The 24,635-nt window shown below is 34.8% G+C and overlaps 1 protein-coding gene across 3 annotated transcripts in view; it reads right to left on the reverse strand.

Moving 5' to 3' along the window:
- The window catches only part of FGF14 (fibroblast growth factor 14), an 801,547-nt gene that overhangs the window by 235,396 nt on the left and 541,516 nt on the right, over window positions 1-24,635 (reverse strand). The window contains exon 1 of one of the 3 annotated variants that reach the window (XM_051984084.1): window positions 824-1,346. The exons of the other annotated variants lie outside the window; for them this stretch is intronic. Within the exon in view, the coding sequence (XP_051840044.1) occupies window positions 824-1,016 (193 nt within the window). The 5' untranslated portion in view covers window positions 1,017-1,346. Of the gene's footprint in view, window positions 1-823; window positions 1,347-24,635 lie in introns of those variants that run through there. 3 annotated transcript variants of the gene reach the window in all.

The following is a 24,635-nucleotide window of genomic DNA, read 5'->3' on the forward strand; positions in this document are numbered from 1 at the left end:
TCGGCTTTTCCAAATCATAAACTGGATGTTTTACACACACACACACACACACACACACACACACACACACACACACACACCACAAATATATATACATCCCACCCCTATTATCAGATCTGTGAGTACCTGGTATAATTCCGTGCTTAAAATTAAAAACACTTGTCTGTTTCAAGGTCTAAGTTGCAGTCATGTAGGGAGTTCATACACAGAAATCCAACCACTCACTTTTCCTTATATCTACAGCTGCTAAAATAAGAAGGACCATTCCTTAATTCTGACCAAGAGTGTGATGATGGAGCTACAGGTCCTCTATCCAACAGCTGGAAAGCCAGAAAAATGGGGCAAGAGGTGTAGACAGACAAAAGAGTGGAGAAGAGGAAATGAAAGGAGCTAATTTAGTTAAAATGGATTTCCCTCAAGGACCTTAGACTAGAAGATGAACACAAAAATCTAAGGCTATAGCCTCTGGGCAAACAGGTTCTTAGGAGAGCAAGAAAAGATTTTCCAGTACAGCCCTCCCCCCTGCCAGGAGACCCGGAGAACAAGTGGGTGGAAGGGAGAATAGGAGCTAGGAGCGCTATAAACTTGCCAAAAGCTGTTGGCCCCGTTAAGTTTTCCGTTGCTACAGGTTGCCCCAGAGAGCAACATTCCCAGCTCCGGAAAAAGCACCGAGAGAGATAGTAAAGGCAGAAAGGAAAGAAAGAGGTCGTAATAGACCCAGGGACAAGAGCTGAGGGAACCTTTCAGGAGACCTGAAAGGGACGGGACAAAGGAAAGAAGGGAACCAAAAAACGGTGAACTGGAAAGCACAACACCTACAGACCTTGGCGCCGTAACCTTCGCTTCTTGAGGCCAAAGATGCGCACTTTGGAGAAGATATCCACCAGGTTCCCATTACACAGCCCCCGGTTCTTGCTGGGGCTGTTCCGCCTCCTGCTGGCCGAGGGCCTGTCCCAGTGCTGCTCCCGTGCCTGCCGCTTCTGCCGGATCAAGCCACTAGCGATGGCTGCAGCCATGGTGTGGTTCAGGGACCAGTCCCAACTAGGTTAGGAATGAGGACAGGAATGGGGATGGAAAGGAAGAGTAGGGACCAAGAAGACAGGGCCAGGGACGAGACACAGGCTCTTCACTCACTGGGCAGGAAAGCTTGGGGACCTGATAGCGAGGGTTGGAAATGGGCTGAGGGAGGGGGCGCTCAGTCTCTGCTGGGACCCATCTCCACTATGCACTCAGCTGGTGCGAGGCACAAGAGCCTCTGGGCTAGGTGAGAACCTCCTGGTTTCGCCAAGATGCCAGGAGGCGTGAGCATGGAGCAGACCCAGGTCTTCACAGCCACCCACCCCCACCAGCAACTTGGAGCAGGACTCCGCTGGTGCCGGCTGCACTGGTGCAGCTCACTCTGGACTCCCAGCCCCGGCTTTCTGCTACTCCCTCCAGTGCCCCACGAGCCACCTTCTTTCCTCCCAGTGCCTCTCTCAGACCAAGAGTTCAGCAGGGGTTTGAGGCTAGCGCTCTTGATCCGAGGCTCGGAGCTGGCAGACGAGAGCCTTGGCTGGCTTCGAGGCAATCAGTCATTCACGGAGAATAGCTGGCACCAGGCTTTTTCGCTCCCAGCACCGCTGTCGCTGCCGCTGCCACCGCTGATGCTGCCGCTGCCACCGCTGCCTCTGAACAACACTGGCTCCTGATGCCCACCGGCCCATACAGCCGCTGCCGCCACCACTGTCTCCGGCTCAAGACTCCCGCCTGGTGATTACTAAGTGCTTTTAGAAATCAGCATCTGGAGAGAGCAATCTTCTCCCCAGAGATATGCACTCAAAGCGCTTCATTCCAACCTTTCCTTGTTCCCACCTCTTCTCCCTCATTTCTTTAAATAAAGAAAGAAGCAAAGAAGGGCTCCAGGGGACGGGTGATACCAGGAGAGAAGGAAAAGGAGAAAGAAGAGGAGGAGGTGATGGTGGGGGCTGTGGTGCTAGAAGAGGACGAGTTGAAGGAATTTGGGTGCGTTGCTGTTAGTAGTAAATCTCTAGTCCCCAATAAATAGATAAATCCAGCAGCAGCCGCTTCTTCAGCTTAGCTGGGCTTCTTGGTTATAATGTGTCTCCCGGTCTCCAGGAACTCTCAGTTCTGGTTGGAGGGCGATGTGTTTTAGCCTGCCTAGGCTAATCCCTGCAGCACTGAAGCCCAGGGAGAGGGAAATGGAGGTGAGGGGTGGGACACTGGGGCTTGGCTCCTTCCACTCCACACCTAGCCCACCCTAACTTGTGGGAATCTCCCTGCTGCCGCCAGAAAGGACAAGCGTGTCCATTTTGGAATGGTGGTGTAGTGGAAGGAGAGAAAGAAGGAAGGCGACAGAGAAAAAAGGTGATACAAGCAGGCATGAAAAGACCCCACCCATAAGCCCCTCCTTGTAACTGTTAAAGGAGGGGACTAAGGCTGTAGCAGCTGGGAAAGCAGCAGCTGGAGAGGATATAGCGCCCAAGGGAAGATTGGGGAAGACAAAACAGAAGCACTGATGTTCTCTCTCCCCCTCCTCCCGCAGGACGGTGGAAAAAAGCGTCCTTTGGGTTCCAGTGACAACAAATAGCTAACACACAACTTGAGCTTCTGCCTCCTGTAGTCTCGAGGTCATCTGTCCCTTGTGGAAATATTGTCACAAAAAAGAAAGCCCCAGAAGTCTGTTTCCAATGCCACAGACTGTTTCCCCTCCCAGCTCTTCAAGTCTTCTGTCTGTCTAGGACATAGCTCTGCCTTGGGTTAACAGTGAAATACAAGCACCCAGGAGGAAGGAAGGGGTGAGGGAAGGGGGGGAAGGTAGGGTTGGGAAAGACACTTTATGCTTGGCTGATAACAGATCTGTGGTTTCTAGGATACACCCCGAGTGACAGATCCTGGTTCTTGCTCAGGGCTTCCTACTTTTTCTTCTTCCTTCTGCCCCATTTTGGTAAATCATTATGGGAAGGCAAAGAAAAAGAAACTAAACTGTTCATAATTCAGAGTGAAAGGAAAGGGAAGGGAAGGGGGAAAAGAAACTTACTTGAAAATAAAAAATATATACTGATCACATTTATGGTGAACATTTTAAAGTAAGATATGGGCCCCATAGCAGCCCAGGGGGATCTCCTCATACTCTAATCTAAACTGACATGTGTGTGTATACATATGTGCGTATGTCTGTGTGTGCATATGTGTGTTGCATATTATATATGTGTATAATATATATCATACATGTGTGTATTATATAGCATATGTGTTTGATTTTATATATATATATATTTACATAAACATATATAATCTTTATTTGAGTGAGGTGGAAAGAAATATTTTTCAATCAGGCCAGTGGAATCTAGACATATTTTGCACTTCTCTGTTCAATATCTAACCCTTTGGGATTGCTGTATCACACCCATCATCCCCACCCCCAGATTTTACTCTTTTTAAGGACTAAAGAAAGTGGGAAAGAAACAATTTAATCTGGGATGAATTTGAGCTTTTAGTTACTAATTAACAGTTACTAACCACTATGAGTGTGGTTTAGGTTGTAAGTAGTACTTAATAAAATGGACTGGACAATTTGTTTCTTTCACCATTATGGGGTGTGAACAGAATAATGTGCACTGAAAATATCTTAAACTTTTTAGAATCAAGAGACCTGGATGGTTCTCGGGTCTGTCATTTGCCTTACATCTACTTTACATATTATATGTATACTATACCTATACTAAAAATGTATTCGTTAACAATCTTCAAATGCAAGCTTCTTGAGGGTAGAGTCTATTTTACTTTTACTTTGTATCCCTAGCACTTCATAAAGTATTTCACATAATAAGTATTTAATAAATTGTTGCAAATTAATCAAATGATTTAGTGGGTGATCATAGGCATGTCATTTTTACCTGTGAGATCCTTAAGTTTCGCATCTGTAAAATAGGTATTGAAAGTGGTTGAAAATAGGGATTAAAAGTTGTTGTACTACCTATCTCAAAGATGATGAAGATAAAATTAATTCATGAAAGCATCATTCAAATTCAAGGTATTATTATTTTCCTACTCAAAAAAAAATACACCAAACTATAACACAAAGATATCTATGTTATTTACAAACATAGCTTTCTGGGAATATAATTCTCATTTCAGTCATTTGAGAACTAGAAAAATTTATGGAATGATACAGTCTTTTTCTGTCTTCCTCAACTTCCTAGTTACCTTTCTACTTAACTTTTCCTCTCTCAGCTAATTTCATTTTGGTTGATTGTATAGTCCCATTAAACATTTCATTCCATGAGGAGATATCTATCATGGTAGAAACAAATATTTCTAATACTTTTACCATTAATTATTATAAATTAAAATTTCTCAATAAGGCATAACAAAAAAATTAACCATGGTTAAAGAATTACCCGTTTCAGATTTCTTTCACCAAAGAGATGACAGCTTAATATCTTCTGAGGTCAATCAGGATTTTAAAATCACCTTAAAATTAAATTAACCATACCTATTGGCTTACAATGGTTTTTAATTGTCTGTGAGATAAACGTAAATAAGCATACCATTGTTTAAAAGTGTAGATCAGGGGCATTAAAAGATATTAACTAGAATACCAGAGAAGCAATTACAAATCTTGGTATTAGTCTAGATTCTTCCTCTAACCAGTTGTATGACCTTAAGTAAGTCACTTAGTCTCTCTGTTCTCAGTTTCTCCTCCTCCTGTAAAATAAGAGTTTGAGATTATTAGTCTCCTAAAATTTGTTCCACCTCTTAAAATTTTATGAGCCATTATTCCAAGTAATATGTCTTAATTATATTTTAAAAGACTTACAATATACAGTATATTTAACTTTTATTGCAATTTGAATTTGTTTCCATTATTGTATTATATTCTTTCTTAAAAATGCATTTCTTTAAACTAGTCTCTTCATAATTCTTTGGATAATTAAAGGGAGAATTTTCCTGCACTTCCTACTGACATGTTGCTGCACTGAATCAGTCCCATTTCTTTGCTGTTCATTCTCAGTATGCTCATTAGCAATTGAGTATAGCTTAGGTTTTAGTACCATGGACAGAGGTTCAATGTAGGTTGGATATGGTATTAAAGTGACTTTCCAGAATGTTAGAATATTGTCCAGATACCAAAATGTCATTGACATTTTGTTCTAATAAAGCAAATTTCTGTCATTAAGTATATCTTAAGATGGAAAGAAAATTAAACTTCACAACTCCCACTGACTAATAAGAGAGAGGGTGCTGAAATCAGTTAAGTGGGACTAGGGAGGAAAATGTTTTGCATACTCCTTTAGCCAGAAATTAGCATCATATGCACTAGTGCACAATCAAACATCACTGATCCTTTCACAGTTTGCTCATTTGACTTCATGTCATGAATTTCATATAAAACTATTGGTCATTTCTATTATGTTTATCATCTGGAGTTAGAAGACAATTTCATGGAGAAAGGAGAGGGGAAGCAGTGGTGGTAAATCTTAGGTATATCTTCCAGCCTGAAATCTGTGCTGCTCCACTTCCCTCTCAGAAACATGGCATGGTTGTTTACAGTTTTAAGGACACCAAGGAAAACTCAAGAGAGCCATCTGCTGTCTTAACCTGTGATAAAAAATGTGTGCAATCCTAGGCAAAAAAAAGAAAAAGAAAAAAGAAAAGAACTTGGGACAACTAAACATGTATACATATGTTGTTATAAATTTTACGTCAGAATCTGTTTCTTATTTATTTTGCCCTCCCCCAAAACCTGTTAATATCATTACTGGATGCATTAAAAATACATTGTAATTGTATTTGACATTTTGTTTAGACACATATATAGATTCTGATAATCGATGCCATTTACTTCTATTCTTTAGATTATTTTATATTATCCAAATATTCCCTTAACATCAAAGCCAAATGTGTTTTCAAGTATGGTTCTTACCTTCATAGATTGATGAACTACTTTAAGAAGATCATTTAAATTTTCTCTTTACAACATCAATGTGAATTTCTATTATTTGGAGAGAGGGGCACTAAAGATAGGATGTTCCAGAAAGGCTCATTAATTTCTGCTGGAGACTACTACTTCTCAACTCTGTTAGCTGCTGCCAAATGATTCATGATAACTAATTAGAGTATCACAAACATAAATATTAGACTCACTTCAGATATAGAAAACTGAAAAAAGGAAGACTAGAGCACACATTATCCTCACAGATTCTTCATATAAAAGAGATATGTGGCAAATTATCTATTTTCCAAAATCCTCAAGGAATGATTCTAGGCAGCTAAGAAAGCATGTTTTCCTACATCTCTAAGTGTCACACCTTTCCAATAAAAAGTAGCTTGATTTTCTAAATTCTTATGGAAGCAAGATTGAATATTATAATTATGTACAATTCATTTTTATTTTATCTTTATATTGTAACAGAAATTGTGTATATTGTTTTTCTTGTAGTATTTTATAGTATCATATATAATGAATCATTTAATTTCCACTCAAATTTCCCTCAAATTCTTCATATTTATACCCAGAAGGTATGATAATATGCCATTACATTCATAAACCACAAATTGTTTTGCTGTTTACATAAATGATATGTAATACCTTTGTTTTTAGTTCCTTGCTAACACAGACACACACACACACACACACACACACACACACACACACACATTCTGCCTTTATCCTCTTTGAGGATTGGTTCTTTATAGAAAGAACCCTTGGTCAAGTATATGTTCAACTTAGTGACTTTTCTCACAAAATACTAAATTGTTTTCTGTAATGGTAATGTACCACTCCATCTATAATGTATTAGTGTGCCTGCTTTGCAGTACCATAGTTAAAATTGAAGATTTATTATATTTTTGCAATTTTGTATGTTATCTGGGTAGAAGGCAAAAACACTGCCTTGCTGTGATTTCTATCTTAACATTGGAGATTTGGAGAAATATGTTGAGTCATGATTGAGAATGTATAATTCTTCCCTTGTAAATAATTTTTTATAGACTTTAATTACTCATTTATTTGGGAATATGTTGTGGTCATTTTGTCCTAATTTCCTAAATATATTGAATAATAGATACTTAACAGAGATAGCTCATAAAAAAGATTTCCACCAATTTATAACTTCCCTCATTATTGTTAGATCAATTTTGTTCATGTAAAAGCTTTACAATTTCAGATAACTACAATTTTATATTTTCTCTTGTTCAATTACCTTTTTGGTTAAGAATTTTCATCTTAGACATTATTGACAAACCCTTAATTATAAAGAGGTAAGATTAAGGGCCCACCCAGATATGAAGGTGATTTAATAAAAAACACTACAAGTTAAGGACACCAAGTTAAGAATTGGGACTAGGAACTTTGTCCCCAGATTTATAATCTAAACTTTTCATAATGCTGCATTGCCTCCTTTTCAACTAATGCCATAATGACCTAGGTTGCAGAAGACTATTTAGTTCCAGTACTAAATTCCACCATAATATTGTGAATTTTATTTCTCATATCTACTTTAAGTTTTCTCCCTCTTTCTTGTACATATGTTTAATGAACTTTTTATTATTATTCAATGGCAAATTAGTGATTTGTATATTTTCAGCATACCTTCCCATAGTATTTTTTTCACCTTTTCTTAGTTATAACCACATAACCAAGCTCATATACACTTACAAGAAATGAGTTAAATGCATTTTATGTAAAGAGCTAATGGATTTTAGCTAAAAAGAAAAATGCATGAATTTTAGTGAATCTCTTTGATGACATGATCAAATGCTGTTGTTGTTTTAATCTGCTTTTAACATAGTTTTGATATGTTTGACTGATAACTGGGTTGCAAATACTTTAGGTATTAATGATTAGACAATGAATATTACATTTTATGTGAAAGTGTGCAATGGAATAAGCAGAATAAATTAGAATTCTTAATTATACATCAAGTACTCCATTGTAGCTGTCATTGGTTCTTTTTCTTTTTTTAAATCTAATTTAGATTTTATTTCTTTTTTTCTGTACACTATAGGCTATTACTAGAGATATAGTTACATTTGTTTCAGGATATTCAACTGATCGTTTAACTAAAGACAAAAATTGAGATTTTATCTTCTCAACTAATACTTAAAGAAAAAATCTCAATGTATCAACCATTTCTACAATCCTATCTATAGTGATCTCTACATTATTCCTTTCTGAGTAACATTATTTAACCATTAACCATAGGTGATGTACTTTCTGATACTGCATACACACACACACATACACTATTTCTATTTTGCTCATTCACAATACCCTTCATTTTATCAATTTGTTTTCTAAGGGAATAAGGCCTTCTTTACATTTTTATCTATCTCCTAAATTCAAACATAGATTTATATATTCGTATTGGATTCTTAGCACAAATACTCCAGGAATTTTTGGTGACATGAAAATAAATGTATTTTGTGTATACAATCAGTATTGGATGTAGGTTCAAATTCATTATGAACAAGATGATACAGTTAATGTCAATATAATAAAGTTTTGTTATTTTAAGTAAATTTCTTTTGAATGAAATAACAAGATTTGCATTTACTACTACCCTAGGAAGGCTCATATATTGGAAACAGGTATCTTACAGTAGTATCTGTCTTTACTTAAATAAGAGAAGAGTGGTGTCAGAAAGCTCAAACGGAACCACTGTAATCATAGTAATAAAAATTAAGATTTTAAAACCATAAGTGTGAGCATTCATAATGCTTTTTTAAAGTGTAAGTTTAACATAAATTTTGTTGATCACTTTTTGCTGGAAGATATTGCTGGCAATAAGGGAAAAACCTGGACAGCGTATACATATTACTTTATATTTTGATTCAATAAGGAAAAAGAAAGGAAAAGTACTAGTACAAAAAGGTTTCTTTTTTGAGAAACATTTCCTGGAAGAGAAATATCAGATTGCTATTAGTAGATGGTTTAGTTTTGGGAAATAAATACACACATGTGCAGAAACTCACATGTAAACACCAATATTTGGGGTGGGACTTATTTCATGCAAGGGAGTTTATTCACTTTTTTCTAGATGCTTATAATAAAATTAAATATATGAGATAGATTTTCCCAAAGTAATAATAGTTACAGTATGCTTTTCTTAAGTAAGCAAATCAAAATAAATTAAAAGTTTTCAATTATATTTAAAATGAAGATCAGATAAGATTTTTGTTGTTTGTATAGCAAGGACATATAGGCAGTGAAAATTAAATAATGCAAATGCTCTTATGTCCCATTATTTTCCAAATGAGGGCAGGGCTCCTTCTTGGTATTAGTACAAAGTTTTGATATGAAAGGTTTTTGTGTCCTTCCCTAAGTCCTTGAGAATAGAGAGAGGAAGTCTTCAAACAAGAGTCAATCTGACAACCAGAATTTTAATAAGTATTACTAGGTGCTAGGCACAATACTATATGTTAAGGATGCAAATGCATATAAAGAGAGCCTCTGTCCTCAGGAAGCTTTTATTTTAAAAGGCGCAGACACTTAAAAAGGACCTAAAAAGTGGGGAGAGGAGGAAACACTCAGATGGGAGAAAAGGAGATTAGGTCAATGAGCAAAGGAAGAATGATGTGGATTCTTCTTCAAATGGGAGGAATTTAATGAAAGGATCAGAAGGAGTTTAATTCAAATAATTTGGGGCCCATTATTCTAAATCACTATCTGTCTTAAAAAGTTGATGATCTAAGCCTAACTCCATGGTTCCGTCTCAGCATTTATAAATAGATTAGATATAGACTAAGCCCCTTTTTGTTATATCTCTCTCTTTTCCCACATATTTATACATGAGGATGCAAAACCAGGGCAACTCTTCTTTTTGCTAGTTCCAAATGATTGAAGAAAGAGGGAAAGGAGGGGCGCGCGCGCGCGCACACACACACACACACACACACACACACACACACACACACGACCAGCTGTGAGGGATTCTATTTACTAGACATTTGGAATTTCTCAGTGCACCAGACCTTAAACTAGTAAAATCTGTCTCTCTCTTTCTGTCTCCCTCTCCCTCTTTCCCTCTTCCTCCCTTTCCCTCCCTTTTTTTTTCTTCCCTCTTCCTTTCTCTCCCTCTCCCTCCCTCTGTTTCCCTCTCCCTCCCTCTGTTTCCCTCTCCCTCCAACCCTGTTGCCCCCTCCAACCCTCTGTCTCCTTCTCTCTCCAACTCTGTCTCCCTCTCCCTCCATCTTTCTGTCTCCTCTGCCCTTTTCCTTCTTTCCCCCTTTTTCTTCTCCCCCTCTCCCCACTGTCTGTCTGTCTCTCTCTTCCCCTTCTTTCCTCCCTTCTTTTCTCCCTCTTTCTCTCCCTCCCCCTTTGTGTCTCTCTCCTGTCCCCTGAATTCTGCCTTCCTCTCTTCCCCTTCTTTCTCTCCCTCCCAATTTCCTTCTGTCTCGCCCTCATTTTCTCACACATATGCATACAAATACACACACATGCTCTCCAATGATCATTTCCAATAAGTTGAGAAAAATGGTCAGGACATTCCCTGGGTTAAGGGGAAGAAGGAAGGACTCAGGGAGGAGAGGGTGAGGAGGGGGTAATCCTTGCTTCTGGTAAATATAGGCCCAGTCAAACTGATAAGAAAGAACCAAATTCTAATTGAGTCAAATGAATTGTTACTCTCCCATTGTTATTATTCTATCCTTTGCTTTCATTTAGTCTCTAAATTATAAATGGCTGTGCAGTGATTTCAGCTTTAAGTAAGCTCCTATGAACTTGTTGGCTTTCTTTTTATATCTCAGGATTTTCCTTGTTATCAGTTGTACAAAATCATGCTGCTGGAAAGATATTCACAAATATATATAGTAAATCTAAAAACTAAACAAATTTAAATAACGATTTCTTTAAAAAAAAAACCAGATATTACAATTTTGCCATCATTAAACTATCCCACCTAGAGACTAGAATTTATTACCATAACAAAGATTTCAATAATATTTCTTAGCAAAATTAACAAATAAAATCTCAGGGCAAGCGGTAAAACTAATATATAAATAAGCTGGAACCTAGGCAAGAAGGACATAATATGTTTAGTAAAATGGAAAGAGTGTTGAATTTGAGGTCAAAGGAACTGGGTTCAAGTCCAGATTCTGATACATGTTACATATACTACTCTGGACAAATCAGTTTCTTCATTTATAAAATGAAGTCATTCTACAAATGGACGTGTATGTGTATACATGTATGTTCTTATCACACATATATTCACAATTACAAATTGTTAATGACTTTTTCTTCCTCAGAGACATGAACCCAAGTTCAATTTTGAGCACAATAGATGCAAATGAAATAGTTAAAATGGGTTTGGGGATTAGGGATAAGGAGATCAGGGAGATGTTTTTGTAGAGGTAATCTGAATTTTAGAGATATAGAATAAGCACCTCATTTGTAATTTTTTCTTATATAGATGACACAGGTTTCCAAATGTCATTTAATCATGAGTTCATGTCCCATAATTTCAGTTATTAAAATTAGTGTACTTTTAATGATGTCCTCAGGGGATATAGAGTTAGAAGGGTTGTTTGATCCCCACACAAAATTGTTCCAGACTGTTATGCTCTAACCTTGTGTCTGTGTCCCTTTCCTTGTTTGATGATAAACTGTCAGTCCTCGCTTCATGCTGATGTCATTCTACCTACTTCCCAGCATACTCCACTAATGACCCTTTATATTTGCTCTTTGAAATCTTATGTGGTTTGAAAAACTAAAAAACCTTGTCTAATCTTGCTAATATTATGAATAAATTAAAGATAAATAGGCTTAGAGTCAGTCTTACTGGACTTTTTTGAGTAAAGTACAAGAAATACAACATAGTATAGTGAATCTGAAATCAGGCTATCTTATACTATGAATTACTAACTTACATGAGTGAGCAAATGGTTTATCTTGGCCTCTTTGTTTATTTGCTTCCTGGAAATTATGATATTTTTGCATTGTCTGCTTCTGATATTGAAAAGATGAGCCTTTCCTTTCATAGAAAGATTGGAGTTAGAAAAAAAGAGTTTTGCAATTTCCCCCAAACCATATACCATGTTCACATTTCCTTTACAACTCAGGGCATGGCCTACCATTCATTTATACTGTCTTCCCATTTATGCTTGCCAACTACTATGTGTGCATTCATCTATAGAAACAACCATGCTTGCAGATAAAGGAACAGTTTGTTATAATGGGAAAAGCACTAAATTTGAAGTCAGGAGCCTTGAATTCTAATTCAAACTGTACTACTACTCACTACCTGGATGGACATGGGAAAATAATGTCACTTTTCTGGATAGGTATCAGTTCCTTCACTTTTAAAGTGAGAGACTTATCCATGATTATTTCAGTTTTTCCCCCATTTCTGTATCTGACATTTTGTATTTTGTACATAGAATATGTTTGTTTCAACTTAGACTATCATACATTTAGAAATAACACATACACACATATTATATGTATAGAAACACATACATACATACATATGTATTAAATAGATTTTAGATGATAAAATTATAACATCAATCTTTTCAGCTAGTGTTTAGTGAATGTTATTTACTATCCTGAAGTTTGGAAAATAATACAAAATCTTATTTTGATCTCTGTATCCTAAAGCAGAGACAATTCTATGAGACAGCTAGGTATAATAGATAACACTTTAGATGGGGGTGGGGAGGAGATAGGTAGAGATGGGGAGAGAGGCAGATAGGGTTTTGAAGGTAGAAGCAACAGAAATGACTGAGAATTTGGAAACTCAAATTTATTTCTACCTCGGCCTCACTCTGTAATCCTATTACTCTCTCTGTGTGTCTCAGTTTCGTCCTCTATATAGTAAGAATAATACCATGCACCTCACAGAGATTTTAGTAGAATCAAATGAAAGTATATCTAAAGCACTTAATCAACTTTAAAGTATCTCTAGAGTACTATATAAATGCTAAATGTTATCACTGTGTTCTTTACAATGTCAATATTAGAGAAACACAGAGCCCTGTCTTTTAGATCTACTTTTCAAAAAAAGAATTATTCTTTGACTATAAACTTCCTTTCTTCTATTCATTAAAATTGTTGTTTTTAGATGCTGAAGGCAGGGCTCTCTGACCAATACCCTCTCAAATATATATATATATATTTTTTTTACTTAATCATTTACTTAGTCAATCTTCATTACCCCATTTGGGATTTTCTTTGCAGAAATGCTGGGGTAACCGCTCCCTTTCTTCTTCAACTCATTTTACAGATGAAGAGGCAAACAAGGATAAGTGATTTGCCCAAGGTCACCCAGCTAGCATCTGAGGTAGCATTTGAATTGAGGAAAATGGATCTTCCACACCTCAACCACTCTCTCCACTGTATCATCTAGTTGTCCAGTTTAATTACATTTCCTAATGGGCAAGGATCTCTTAACTTTTGTGTGTCTCTGTGTGTGTATAGGGATTGCCCACTTTCTCAGTCTAAGGAAGCCATAGACTGTTCCTTATAATAATGTTTTTAAATGCATAAAATAAATGGTATTATAATGGAAAATAATTATATTGAAATAGTTATCCATAGCTACCTGAATATATATGTATGCATACATATATAGAGGCATCATATATGTATTATTACATTAAATAGAAATTCTTGAGCTCCCTATTAAGAATTTATACATTAAAGATACGTTTTTCTAAGTGCATTCTAAAAAGTGTTATAAATCTCTTTCTTGAGATGTTAGCGAAACTTTATATCTTGTCCTTTGATTAGAACACGTTCTGTACACAGAAGATGATGAGTGAATGTTTGTTTCACTTCCCAGTTGGCCTTAACTTTATGTAGGAGATACTTATAATTGGAATCAAACAATTGAATTAAGGGAATCAGATATTAGGGTTCTGGTAACTTTCCTAATAAAATGTCACAAAAGATTATCTATTAGAAAATGATACCCAAAACAATTAAGTTTTTATGTCAGATAGAGAACAAAGGGAACAAGAAAAAACATAGATGTTCAGCTTAATGGATTTCTTTTTCTGAAGAGTACAAATTTCAGTAAATGTAAACTATTTTAAAATATATTTTTCTTTTACTGGTTTATCTGTAGAAATTTATATATTTTTCTTTTACCTGTGTATCTGTAGAAATGGACAGAAGCTTTGCACAGAGAAGGTGCTTAAACTCTTGTTAGAAGAGTTCATTAGCAGTTTGGGTTTCTTCAAAAGGAAATATGAAGTATATATTAACTTTACCTACTTTCAAATTTGCCTATAGCTAGCCCTGCTTGTCTTTCAAATGACTACAGGATATTCTGAATTTTTGAAGGTAGAAGCTACATAAGACTGGCAATTTGCAAACCTGTATTTATCTCTACCTCAGCTTTTCTCCAACCTTTGATCTTGCAGCAAGCATTTGAATTTCTAAAATATCTGAAGAAGTATACCATGTGCTATTAATTGAGGCTTTTGTAGTATGTGAATGTGCTAATTCTCAAGAGTTTGCAGTAAGAATCCATCAGGCAGGGTAATATGTACAGGTATTTTTGGAACTGAGACTATTGAATAATCACAGTCTATTTCTTGGAAAAATGAATGGATACTTATAGTCTTGGATGGTACTTTTTCTGAAATCATCCTGCTTGTCATTTCTTATAGCACAAAATATTTTCCATTACAATCTCTATACTACAACTTGTTTTCCATTCCTCAAATTATGGGCATCTCTTTGATGTCCAATTCTTAGACGTCACAAAAAGAATTACTAAAAATATGTTTGTATTAATTGGCCTTCCCCCCTTTTTTGATGTCTTTGCAATATAGACATAGCAGTAGTGTGTATGTGTGTGTACATATAAAATATACATATTTATATATGCATATATACAATTTTATATATTTATTATATATATGCTCATATTATATATACATATATTTATAAAATAATTTAGATCATTTTCATATAACTATAGATAGCTCTGATTTTTTTTTGGCTGAAAACTGCCTATTATATTCTTTGACCATATTATCAATTGGGGAATCACTTGTATTTTTAAAAATTTGACTCAGTTCTCTTTAAATTTGAGAAATGAGGCCTTTATCAGGAATACCTGTTGCAAAATTTCCTCCCCAGTTTTTTGTTTTCCTTATAATTTTGGTTGCATTAGTTTTGTTTGTACAAACACTTTTTAATTTTATATATGTGAAACATTTATTTTATATTTTGCAATGCTCTTTATATCTTGTATTTTATATTTCTCCCTTAATACATATATATGGAAGATAAACTATTCTATACTCTCTTAATTTGCTTATGGGTACCATTTTTATAGATAAATCATGTACCCATTTTGACCTTATCTTAATATATGATATGAAATGCTGGTCTATACCTAGTATCCATCATACTGTTTTCACTCCCATAATTATGAAAGAGTTCTACAATGAGACATTGAGCATCCTCACCTATCCCAACCCTACCATAGTTAGTACTTTAGAACAAATACCTGATGCTATATTGTAGTAAACACCTTTCATACCTCTTTCTTCATTGATGTCCTCACATCCTAGAAAATGTGTCAGATCTATCTTAAAAAAAAAAACAAACAAACAACAGCCTAACCAGTAATTCACTTTTGCACACTGGCAAACTAAACAATTAAGTGCATTATTACTCAAGGATTCAATCTTAAACTTTCTGATTAGTAAAATATATGTTATGCAAAAATCACAACGGGGGAGATGAGGAAGGAGAGATGGAGGATGGATTTGTACAGAACATACTTTCTTCATTTAGAGACAATCTTAGATGAAGTTTGTTTTGTCTGATTTCTATCTTACACGTTTTCTAATTTCTAATGCTAGTTTTATTCAATTCAGTTATCTGGTCCAATAAAGGCAAATTATAAACCCACAGAGCAAAACCCTTCATGAATATATGCGAAGCTGAATTAATGCCTTCTCTCTAATCCTCTCAGGAGCATAGCAGCTCTGTTCCCGAAATACCTGAATATCATATGAGCTAAGCATCCTCCCTTGAGAATTCTTCAGGAAACAGAGTGATGACAGCAACTCACATCGTACATGATTTGGAAAGGTACCAATCAGGGTTTATTACTGCCAGTTAATGATAATCTGAATGAAATAGGTATAAGCTTCAAGGGATAAAGGGCTAGGGAAAATGTTTCCTCCTCTCCAAGGCTTAGCAGCATATCATTGTTCGAATCATTATTATCTTATCTTTTTTTCTCCTAAGTTCTTATAGAAGCATTGCAAAGACATGTTACTATCCTGCTATTACTCTTCTATATTTAATGGTACCTGGATTACTGTCCAGGTGGATAATATGACTGCTTTTTGTAACTCAATAAAATATTGAAATATAACCACATTTTCATTATACTGAAGAAACCCAACTTTTCCTGAATATAGGCTACATATTTTATCTTTTGGACAAACTATATAATTTGGTATTAGAAAAACCAAAGCTCAAAGTTTAACAATCCAGAAAGGCATGTTGATAATGATCTATTAGAAAAAAAATGACTAAAAAATAAGCTTGTTAATGTCTGTGAACATGTAATGCAATTATTAAGTTCTGCATCAAATTAAATTATTGTTAATTTATTAAAGCAAAGGTATTCCAAATGGCAGGGAGAGAGGGAGAAAGGAAAAAAGGGAGAGATAGAGAGGGAAAGAAAAGGACAGAGAGGGAAGGAGATTGATTTCCTTTTTTCAACATACAAGCATATGCACAATGGAAAGGAGCACTGATCCTGGACTTAGGAAGACCTAAATTTAAATCAAGTCTCAAACTCCTATTGGTTATATAACTTTGGGAAAATCACTTAACTTTTATCTGCCTCAGTTTTCTCATGGAGATAATGGGGGTAATAATAGCATCTATCTATAATGTTAAAATGAGATAGTTATTTGCAAAATTCTTTGCAAACTTTAAAACATTATATAAAAAGTAGTCTCCAGAAACTGGAAAGTGAATGGATGCCCATCAATTGGAGAATGGATGAATAAATTGTGGTTTATGAATATTATTATTTCAGTAAGAAATGACCAGCAGGATGATTTCAGAAAGGCCTGGAGAGACTTACATGAACTGATGCTGAGTGAAATGAGCAGGACTAGGAGATCATTATACACTTCAACAACAATACTATATGATGATCAATTCTGATGGAAATGACCATCTTTAATAATGAGATGATCCAAATCAGTTCCAATAGAGCAGTAATGAACTGAACCAGCTACACCCAGTGTAATAACTCTGGGAGATTTCTATGAACAACTACATAGAATTCCCAAATCCTCTATTTTTGTCCACCTGCATTTTTGATTTCCTTCACAGGCTAATTGTACAATATTTCCAAGTCCGATTCTTTTTATAAGCAAAATAACTGTATGGATATGTATACATATATTATATTTAATTATACTTTAATATATTTAACATGTATTGGTCAACCTGTCATTTGGGGGAAGGGGTAGGGGGAAGGTAGGGGAAAAGTTGGAACAAAAGGTTTTGCAATTGTCGATGCTGAAAAATTACCCATGCATATATCTTGTAAATAAAAAGCTATAATTAAAAAAATAAAAAGTAGCCTCCAACTGTTTTGGTATCTATATGTTCTATAATTTTAACTTTTCACTCTTTCCCTTACAGGTCATAGTACTATGGCTACTGTTTTAAAACTATTCTAATAAAGAGCAAGTATCTATCCTCCTTCATCTTTTGAAAGCCAGTATTGGCAGTCTTCGTGCTAGTTCTTCAATTTGATTTTCAAGTGTTATGAAGAAAGAAGCAAGAGAATGGAAGAGTGGTAGAAATTTCAAGGTACAAAGTTGTGAATAAGGGAATTAAATTCCTGCAACAAGCCACTTCTAGGCATTAATATAACACTTTGTTCTTTGATAAACACACCCACATTATTTATACCTTTTTCATATCTTTGTATTAAGATATTAGTATTATATAAAGACAAAAATTAACCAGTGTCCATATAAACAAACATTTCTCCTTGATGTCCCCACAGGTAAAATTTACCTTGTAAGTCTCCTTTGGTCAAGTCCTAACACTGAAGCTCTGATTTAAAACAACAAGAGCACAATATATTTCTTTGTCAAAAAGACCTGTGATAGTCTTTCAATCATTTGTCTTAGCTAGAAAAGAAAAATCTGAACTGATACTGTTATATCTCCCTTATAGTAATAAAGTTTGACTGCTGTCATAGTCAACTCCTAACTCTGGGCTATAAACTTGAATTTTAGTTTCTTTCTTTTCTTTTTTTTTTTTTTTTTTGGCTCTCAGGGCCCCAATCTATAAAAAAGGAAGCCACAGCTTTCATAAGGTCCCTGACAAGAATGGCTTTAGCTCAAATCATCAAATAAGTGAAATGAAATTGTGTATTGATTTTTGATTCTCATCCTGATTACCTGAAGACACCAAGGTCATCTTACACTATTATTATTATTATCATTATTACTATTATTATTATTGGAATATATTTAGCAGCATGAAGTAAAGGACATAAAATAAATGTGACCTCAGAAACCCCCAGAAATAGAAGTATGTTTATGACAGCATCTCTGATACTGTGTAGACAAGTGAGTGCTTCCCTAAAAAGAATTGCTTTTTCTAAGAAAAATCTGGTCTCCAATTAAAATAATGGTCATTCTTCTATAGGGAATATGTATTGAGTTCAATGCTATGTGTAGTCTGTGGAGAACAAGGATGAATTCCTTCTCTTAAGGGTACACACACACACAATATACATACACACATATGAGTATAGGTATACCACATACACACACACACACACACACACACACACACACACACACACACACACCTTCATACATTTTAGGGCAGCCAGCTTGGTCCAAGCATTGAAACCTATCAGAGATGTGCTTTTAAGATTTTTTTTTACAAAGAGAAAATGGACTCTGGCTCTATTTGGCTCTTTCATGGAATTGTTATAGGAAAAAAAAAAGAATTAAAAGACTCCAATCAATATTTGCTTTAATTTCATTTGGTCCTGAGAAAAATTTCTATACATGTTAGCTATTCTTTCCACCCATCATAAATTTTTACCACTTCTACCATCTTGTTAGTAAAGTTAATATTTGAAAAATTTCTGAGGAAAGACCTTATTCCCAATGTTTAATTCACCTGGAAACACTTTAGAAATGTATATAAGAGCTTTGGCAAATTGCCTGAGGGAAAGTTTTGGTAGTGGAAGGCAAAGTAAACAGAAATAGTAGCAGTTATAAAGACCAGTAGTCCCTTAAGTATAGGGTGAGGAAAAGTATAGGATGAGCACATGTCAGGTATGCAAGGTGTGAAAAAATAGTTTAAGATTGATAACAGGAGTGGGATTTCAGAAAACAGACTAAGGAGATAGGATATGTGACCCAACAGCACAGAAATGGAGTCAGGTAACTCCAGCAAAGTAAGAGTTCTGAAAGTGGTTATTTGAGGTCTTTAAGTGTGAAGGCTATTTCAGCTAAACTCTTTGAGAGGATCTAGGTCATTGGATAATAAATCATATGTCTATATGTCTAAATCTATCTGCATTTCTATATATCTACATATAGAGATAGAAAGATAGATACCAATTACTCTCTCTTTTGACCTTTCTCTGTGCCTTTCTTTGACTCTCTATTTTTTCTTTCTGCTTTTCCCTCTTTTCCCCCTATTTCTTTTTCTAAATCTCCCAGACTCAATTATTTTTATTATTACTTTATTTATTTCTCTAAATCTTATTTTCTATATTTCTCTTTTAGCTGATTATAGTATAAAGTACATTTTATGAATGTTTCATTTATAAAACATACATATCTCTTGTCTAAAAATCAAATATAAATCTAAAATTTTGCGAGAGTTATTTTATTCATAAGTGGCCCCTGATATATTTTGTCCACCTTTTTTAGTTCTCAGTAGAGAAAAAATTCCCAACTCATGACAGAGGGAAAAGGGAGGGAAAGGGTCTGCACTTTGATTTTTATTGTTGTTAAGAATTCATAAGGTAAAAATTTCTTTTACCAATGCAACTTCTCCAGTTAGGGATTTCCTTAGAAGCTTAGAAAAATTAAATGACTTTCCCAGGATCATAGAACTAGAATGTATCAGTAGTGAATCCCATACTGAAACAACTAAGTGACACAAAGTAGGATGTTGTGCCTGAAATTAAAAAAAAAAAGTTCAAATTCAATCTGAAACAGTTCCTTGCTGTGAGACCCCAGGCAAGTCACTATTTTTATTTTTACTTCTGTTTCCTCAACTGTAAAATGTGGTGACTAACATTTTGTAAAGATCAAATGATTGAATATTTCTAAAACATTTTGGAGAATGCCTGACACATAGTTGGTGCTATATAAAAGTTTATTAGTTTCCCAGAATTTAGTCTTTTAGTCTCTAAGACTGGATATTTATCTACTATATCATGCTTCCTTTTTCTTCTAGACTGAAATTTTACATGTCATGACTGTAATTTTAAAATATTTTTCAAAATTTAAAGAGGGATTATTGTTTCCATATCAAATTAATTTTAGTTCATAAGCAAAATGCCTCCAAGAAAAAAATCAGATTCTGTTACACAATTAACTTCCTTCTGCAATATTAACATTTGACAGAGCATGAAACTATAAATCCATGTACCTTATTCAACTAATATTCTCAAGTGATGACATTTCTAATACCCACGAAATAAAGAGAAGATAAGGAAGCATCAGAAATTATTTTAAATTTTGTTCCTTTAATTTGATTTCTCACTAACAGTGGAAAGACTGTATTGCTTTAATCAGTATTTTTCAAAATTAAATACTTTACGTTAACAAATAAATGTAGATAAGAATCCTAAAAGAAGACCTCTAGTTTCCTACCATAAAGACATTTAACCTTCAGGACACAACAGAGAGAACTATAATCTGCAAAAGTTAAAGGATAATGTCCCAATTCTAACATCTAACCCAACCCATAACTTTTTCAGCAAATCTTCCAACCATTTCCCACTTTCTCACAACACACACTACTACTATACACTAAACCCTCATCTGTAAAATGGGAATGACAATACAGACAGAACAACCTCAGAGAGTTGTTATAAGACACAAATGAGATAAACATTTTAAAGTGTTATATAAATATTTATTATATTTATATATTCTTTCAATCCTTCTTTGCTATTTGTTTGGAAGTGCAGATTGTGAAATATTTGTTAAACATCTTTTTATTTAAGAGAAAATAAAAAGTATAATCTTCCTGAATCCATGAAAGTAAAAAAGGCAGATTGATTTTGACATGCAACTTTAAAGCCCTATGGCAAAGGTATTTTTTAAGACCATCTCTATCTATTATGTCTTGGAACATCTACTTTATAGAAAGGATTATTTGGTTATACAAACTGCTATCACATTAAAAAAAAATCTTTCAATTGCACTTAGAGATGAAATGCTTATTTGGGGCTACTAGGAACAATGAGGAAGTCAAAAAGATAGAAAGAAAATAGAGACATCCAAACAAAATGTGGTTGGTAATATCAAAATGGCAGGAACATGAACAGCATTGGACAAAATTATAAATTTGACAGTAAACATCTTTGACATTCCTTTTGTCCAACTGATATCATTTTTGTCACACTTCCAGGGCTTTTTTACTATCCCATGATTTCCCAAGAGGCCCACTATCATGCCTCACTAGTTCTGCTTTTCTCAGAGAAGGTTTAAAGCCTAAAGTCTCAGGTTAAAATTTTCACACTCTAGACTTGATGGCTTCTTTGGTCTCTTCCAATCTCAAAATATTATGATTCTACTACTTAAGGGAATCATGTTCTTTGAGGGGTTTGTATTAGATCCAACTCTTTAAGGAAGTTGTAGATGACTTCAAAAATTCATCTCTCTCTAATATTCTACAATACAATAATATACTTAAGGTAGCTTGCTCTTCTTTTCTTATTCTTTGCTCCCCTATTTCTTATTTCATCAGCTAGTCTGCTTTACTTTACTTTAAGTTCATACTCAATTATTGTCAACCATTACTGTCTATGTTACTCTTTTAAGATAAGACATTTATAGGAAAGGATTTCTGGATAGTGATTACTCAAAAGAAGTCATTCTAATTGGAATGAATGGAATTTTTGGAACTATTGGAGACCAATGAGAGAAATCATTTTTAGTGTCACTTAAATCACTTAATATAAACCTATACAGATGATTAACAAACACTTAATAAGTATCTAGTCTGTTCCAGATACGATGATAAAGGCTGGGAATATTTTTTCAAAAAATAAAAAAAGGAAAATATTCTCTGCCTTTAAAGAGCTTATAATTTAATGGGAGAAAAGAACAAATAATAGGAAGCTGAAAGATTGAAGGAAAGTAATCCATTGAAAAATGGCATAGTCCAGAATAGATGGTTAACCTAAGCACCCTCCTTAAATGGAAGTTCTTGGAGGAGTTGGCCCACTCTTCCCCCTTTCAGAGGAAGGCTATTATTGAAATGATCTTTCCTAAAAATGAGGTCCTTGGAGCATGGTGGCAAGGTCTAGAACAGATATAGGGAACCTTTTTTTTTTCTGCCAAGAGCATATTTACACCATTCAAGAGCCATGCAAAACCATCAATTAAAAGGATTCAAGCAGTGGATGGTTATTGTTATCACCTGCATTTGCCTTGACAGGACCTGACCAAATTAATTCATGGCTTTTATATGACCTGTAGGCTGGACATTCCATACCCCTGGTCTAGAAGAATGTAGCCAAACGAGAAATGAGTGAAATGTGACTTTTTCCTCCAGAAAAAAATAACTTAGTATTTAATTATTTTTCTAAAAATTGCTAGTGGCCTGGATTATGCCCTTGTAATTGCAAGAAAGCTAGCATGACAAACATGCCTAAAAAATTACTCATCTGTCTTCATCTTCAAATGTATATAACTCATAAAATTGCAAATGGTCAATGCAAGAGCTGGTTTCTTATCAAACCCAAAAACCTATAAAATAAAACTAGAAAAGATTTGATTTCAGCCATTAATTCTCCAAATTCCAATAATATAATCAAAGAGTTCCTATATGTCCTTCATATACAATCAACTGCAGGTCAAAAAATGAACTAATATTTAAGTTGTATCATATGGATAGTTGACTAGGAATTCAAGCACATATACAAAGTTAGAAAGCAAGCTCTAAATGATACCATCTGTTCAATAAGACATTAGTGGCTAAATTTTCTTTCTTTGAAAACTGATGTATAATCCTCTGATTAAAAGCAGTATCTTTAGATTTTTTTTGACTCATTCTTGGAAGATTAACAAAATTTATCAGATTTTTAGCAAAAGCTTGCAATGAAAAAATAAGAAAATAAGCTAAGGAAATTCTAATTTTTAAGAAATTCTTTAGCAGATCACTATTGGGAAGCACAAGTCTCTACCCAGATGTGCATTAGTTTACACTTTGAAAGAAGAGACATAAATCTTTCCAAACAAATTATTCTAACAAGAACTTATTTTAAAAAGCCTTAAAATATTTTTACAGAATCACTGCTTCTATTATCTTAAAGTCAGATCAATTCTACAACCTAATGTACCACAACATCACCGAATCAATGGCAGAATAAGAGAACAATGATCATATCAAATTTAATAGATTTTGAAATAGCTAATAAATTAGAAAGACAGCAGTTGACTCATCTAGAACAATTCTTTCACTCATATGTTTGTGTCAGAGCAGAATTAGATACAATGTTCAGCTAAGGTTGGAAAGATAGATTCCCTTACTTTCCCAACTTCAGAGTATAGATACAATTCAAAAAGTGAAGAGCAGCATAGATGGAAGTAGCATGGCCCCAGAATTAGATTCTTTTGTTGCTTAAGGTCAAATTGAAAAACATTTATTAAGCATCATGTGTTACCATTGTGCTAAATTCTAAGGATTTAAAAAGAGGCAAAAAAATACAAGGGGCTCTCAAGTTGCTCATAACTTAATGGAGAGAAAGCAAACAACCATGTAAAAACAAAATAAATTGGAAGTAATATTAGACAGGAAACTTACTGGTATTAAAGGGTATCTAGTAAGATTTCTGATAAAAAGTAAGGCTTTTGATGAGACTGGAAAGAAAGAATTGGAGGAAGGATACAGAAGGAAGGGAGAAAATTCCAGACACAGAGAGAGCCAGTGAAAATGAATGGATTTGGGAGAAGAAATGCCATTTGATATGAACAACAAAAAGAGCCAGGCAACTAGATCATAAAGTATATTGAGGACTGGGAAGTAGAAGATTATAAAGCTAAGAAGAGGTTAGGTAATGGAGAGCTTTAAAAATCAAACAGAGGATACTATTTTTGGACCTAGAAGCAATAAATAGGAAACCAATGGAATTTGTTAAATAAAATGTGTTGTGGTCAGACATGTGCTAAAGGAACATTTGCTCATCACATGAGTTGAAGCTGGAACAGAATGGGTAGAGACTTGAGGTAAGGAGACCAATCCAAAGGCTACTGGTATAGTTCAGACATGAGGGGATAGAGGAGTACAGTAGGGTGGTGTCAGTGTCAGAAAAAATGAATCGGGGAGGTCACCAATTAAAAACTATAGAAGGAGGAAAGAAAAGGACTTAGGACATAGCTTTGGAGGATACTCACTGATAGTGGGTAAAGAAATTTGAAAAGGA

The sequence above is a fragment of the Antechinus flavipes genome, chromosome 3, assembly GCF_016432865.1.
Source record: "Antechinus flavipes isolate AdamAnt ecotype Samford, QLD, Australia chromosome 3, AdamAnt_v2, whole genome shotgun sequence".
In the NCBI taxonomy this organism is placed as follows: Eukaryota; Metazoa; Chordata; class Mammalia; order Dasyuromorphia; family Dasyuridae; genus Antechinus; species Antechinus flavipes.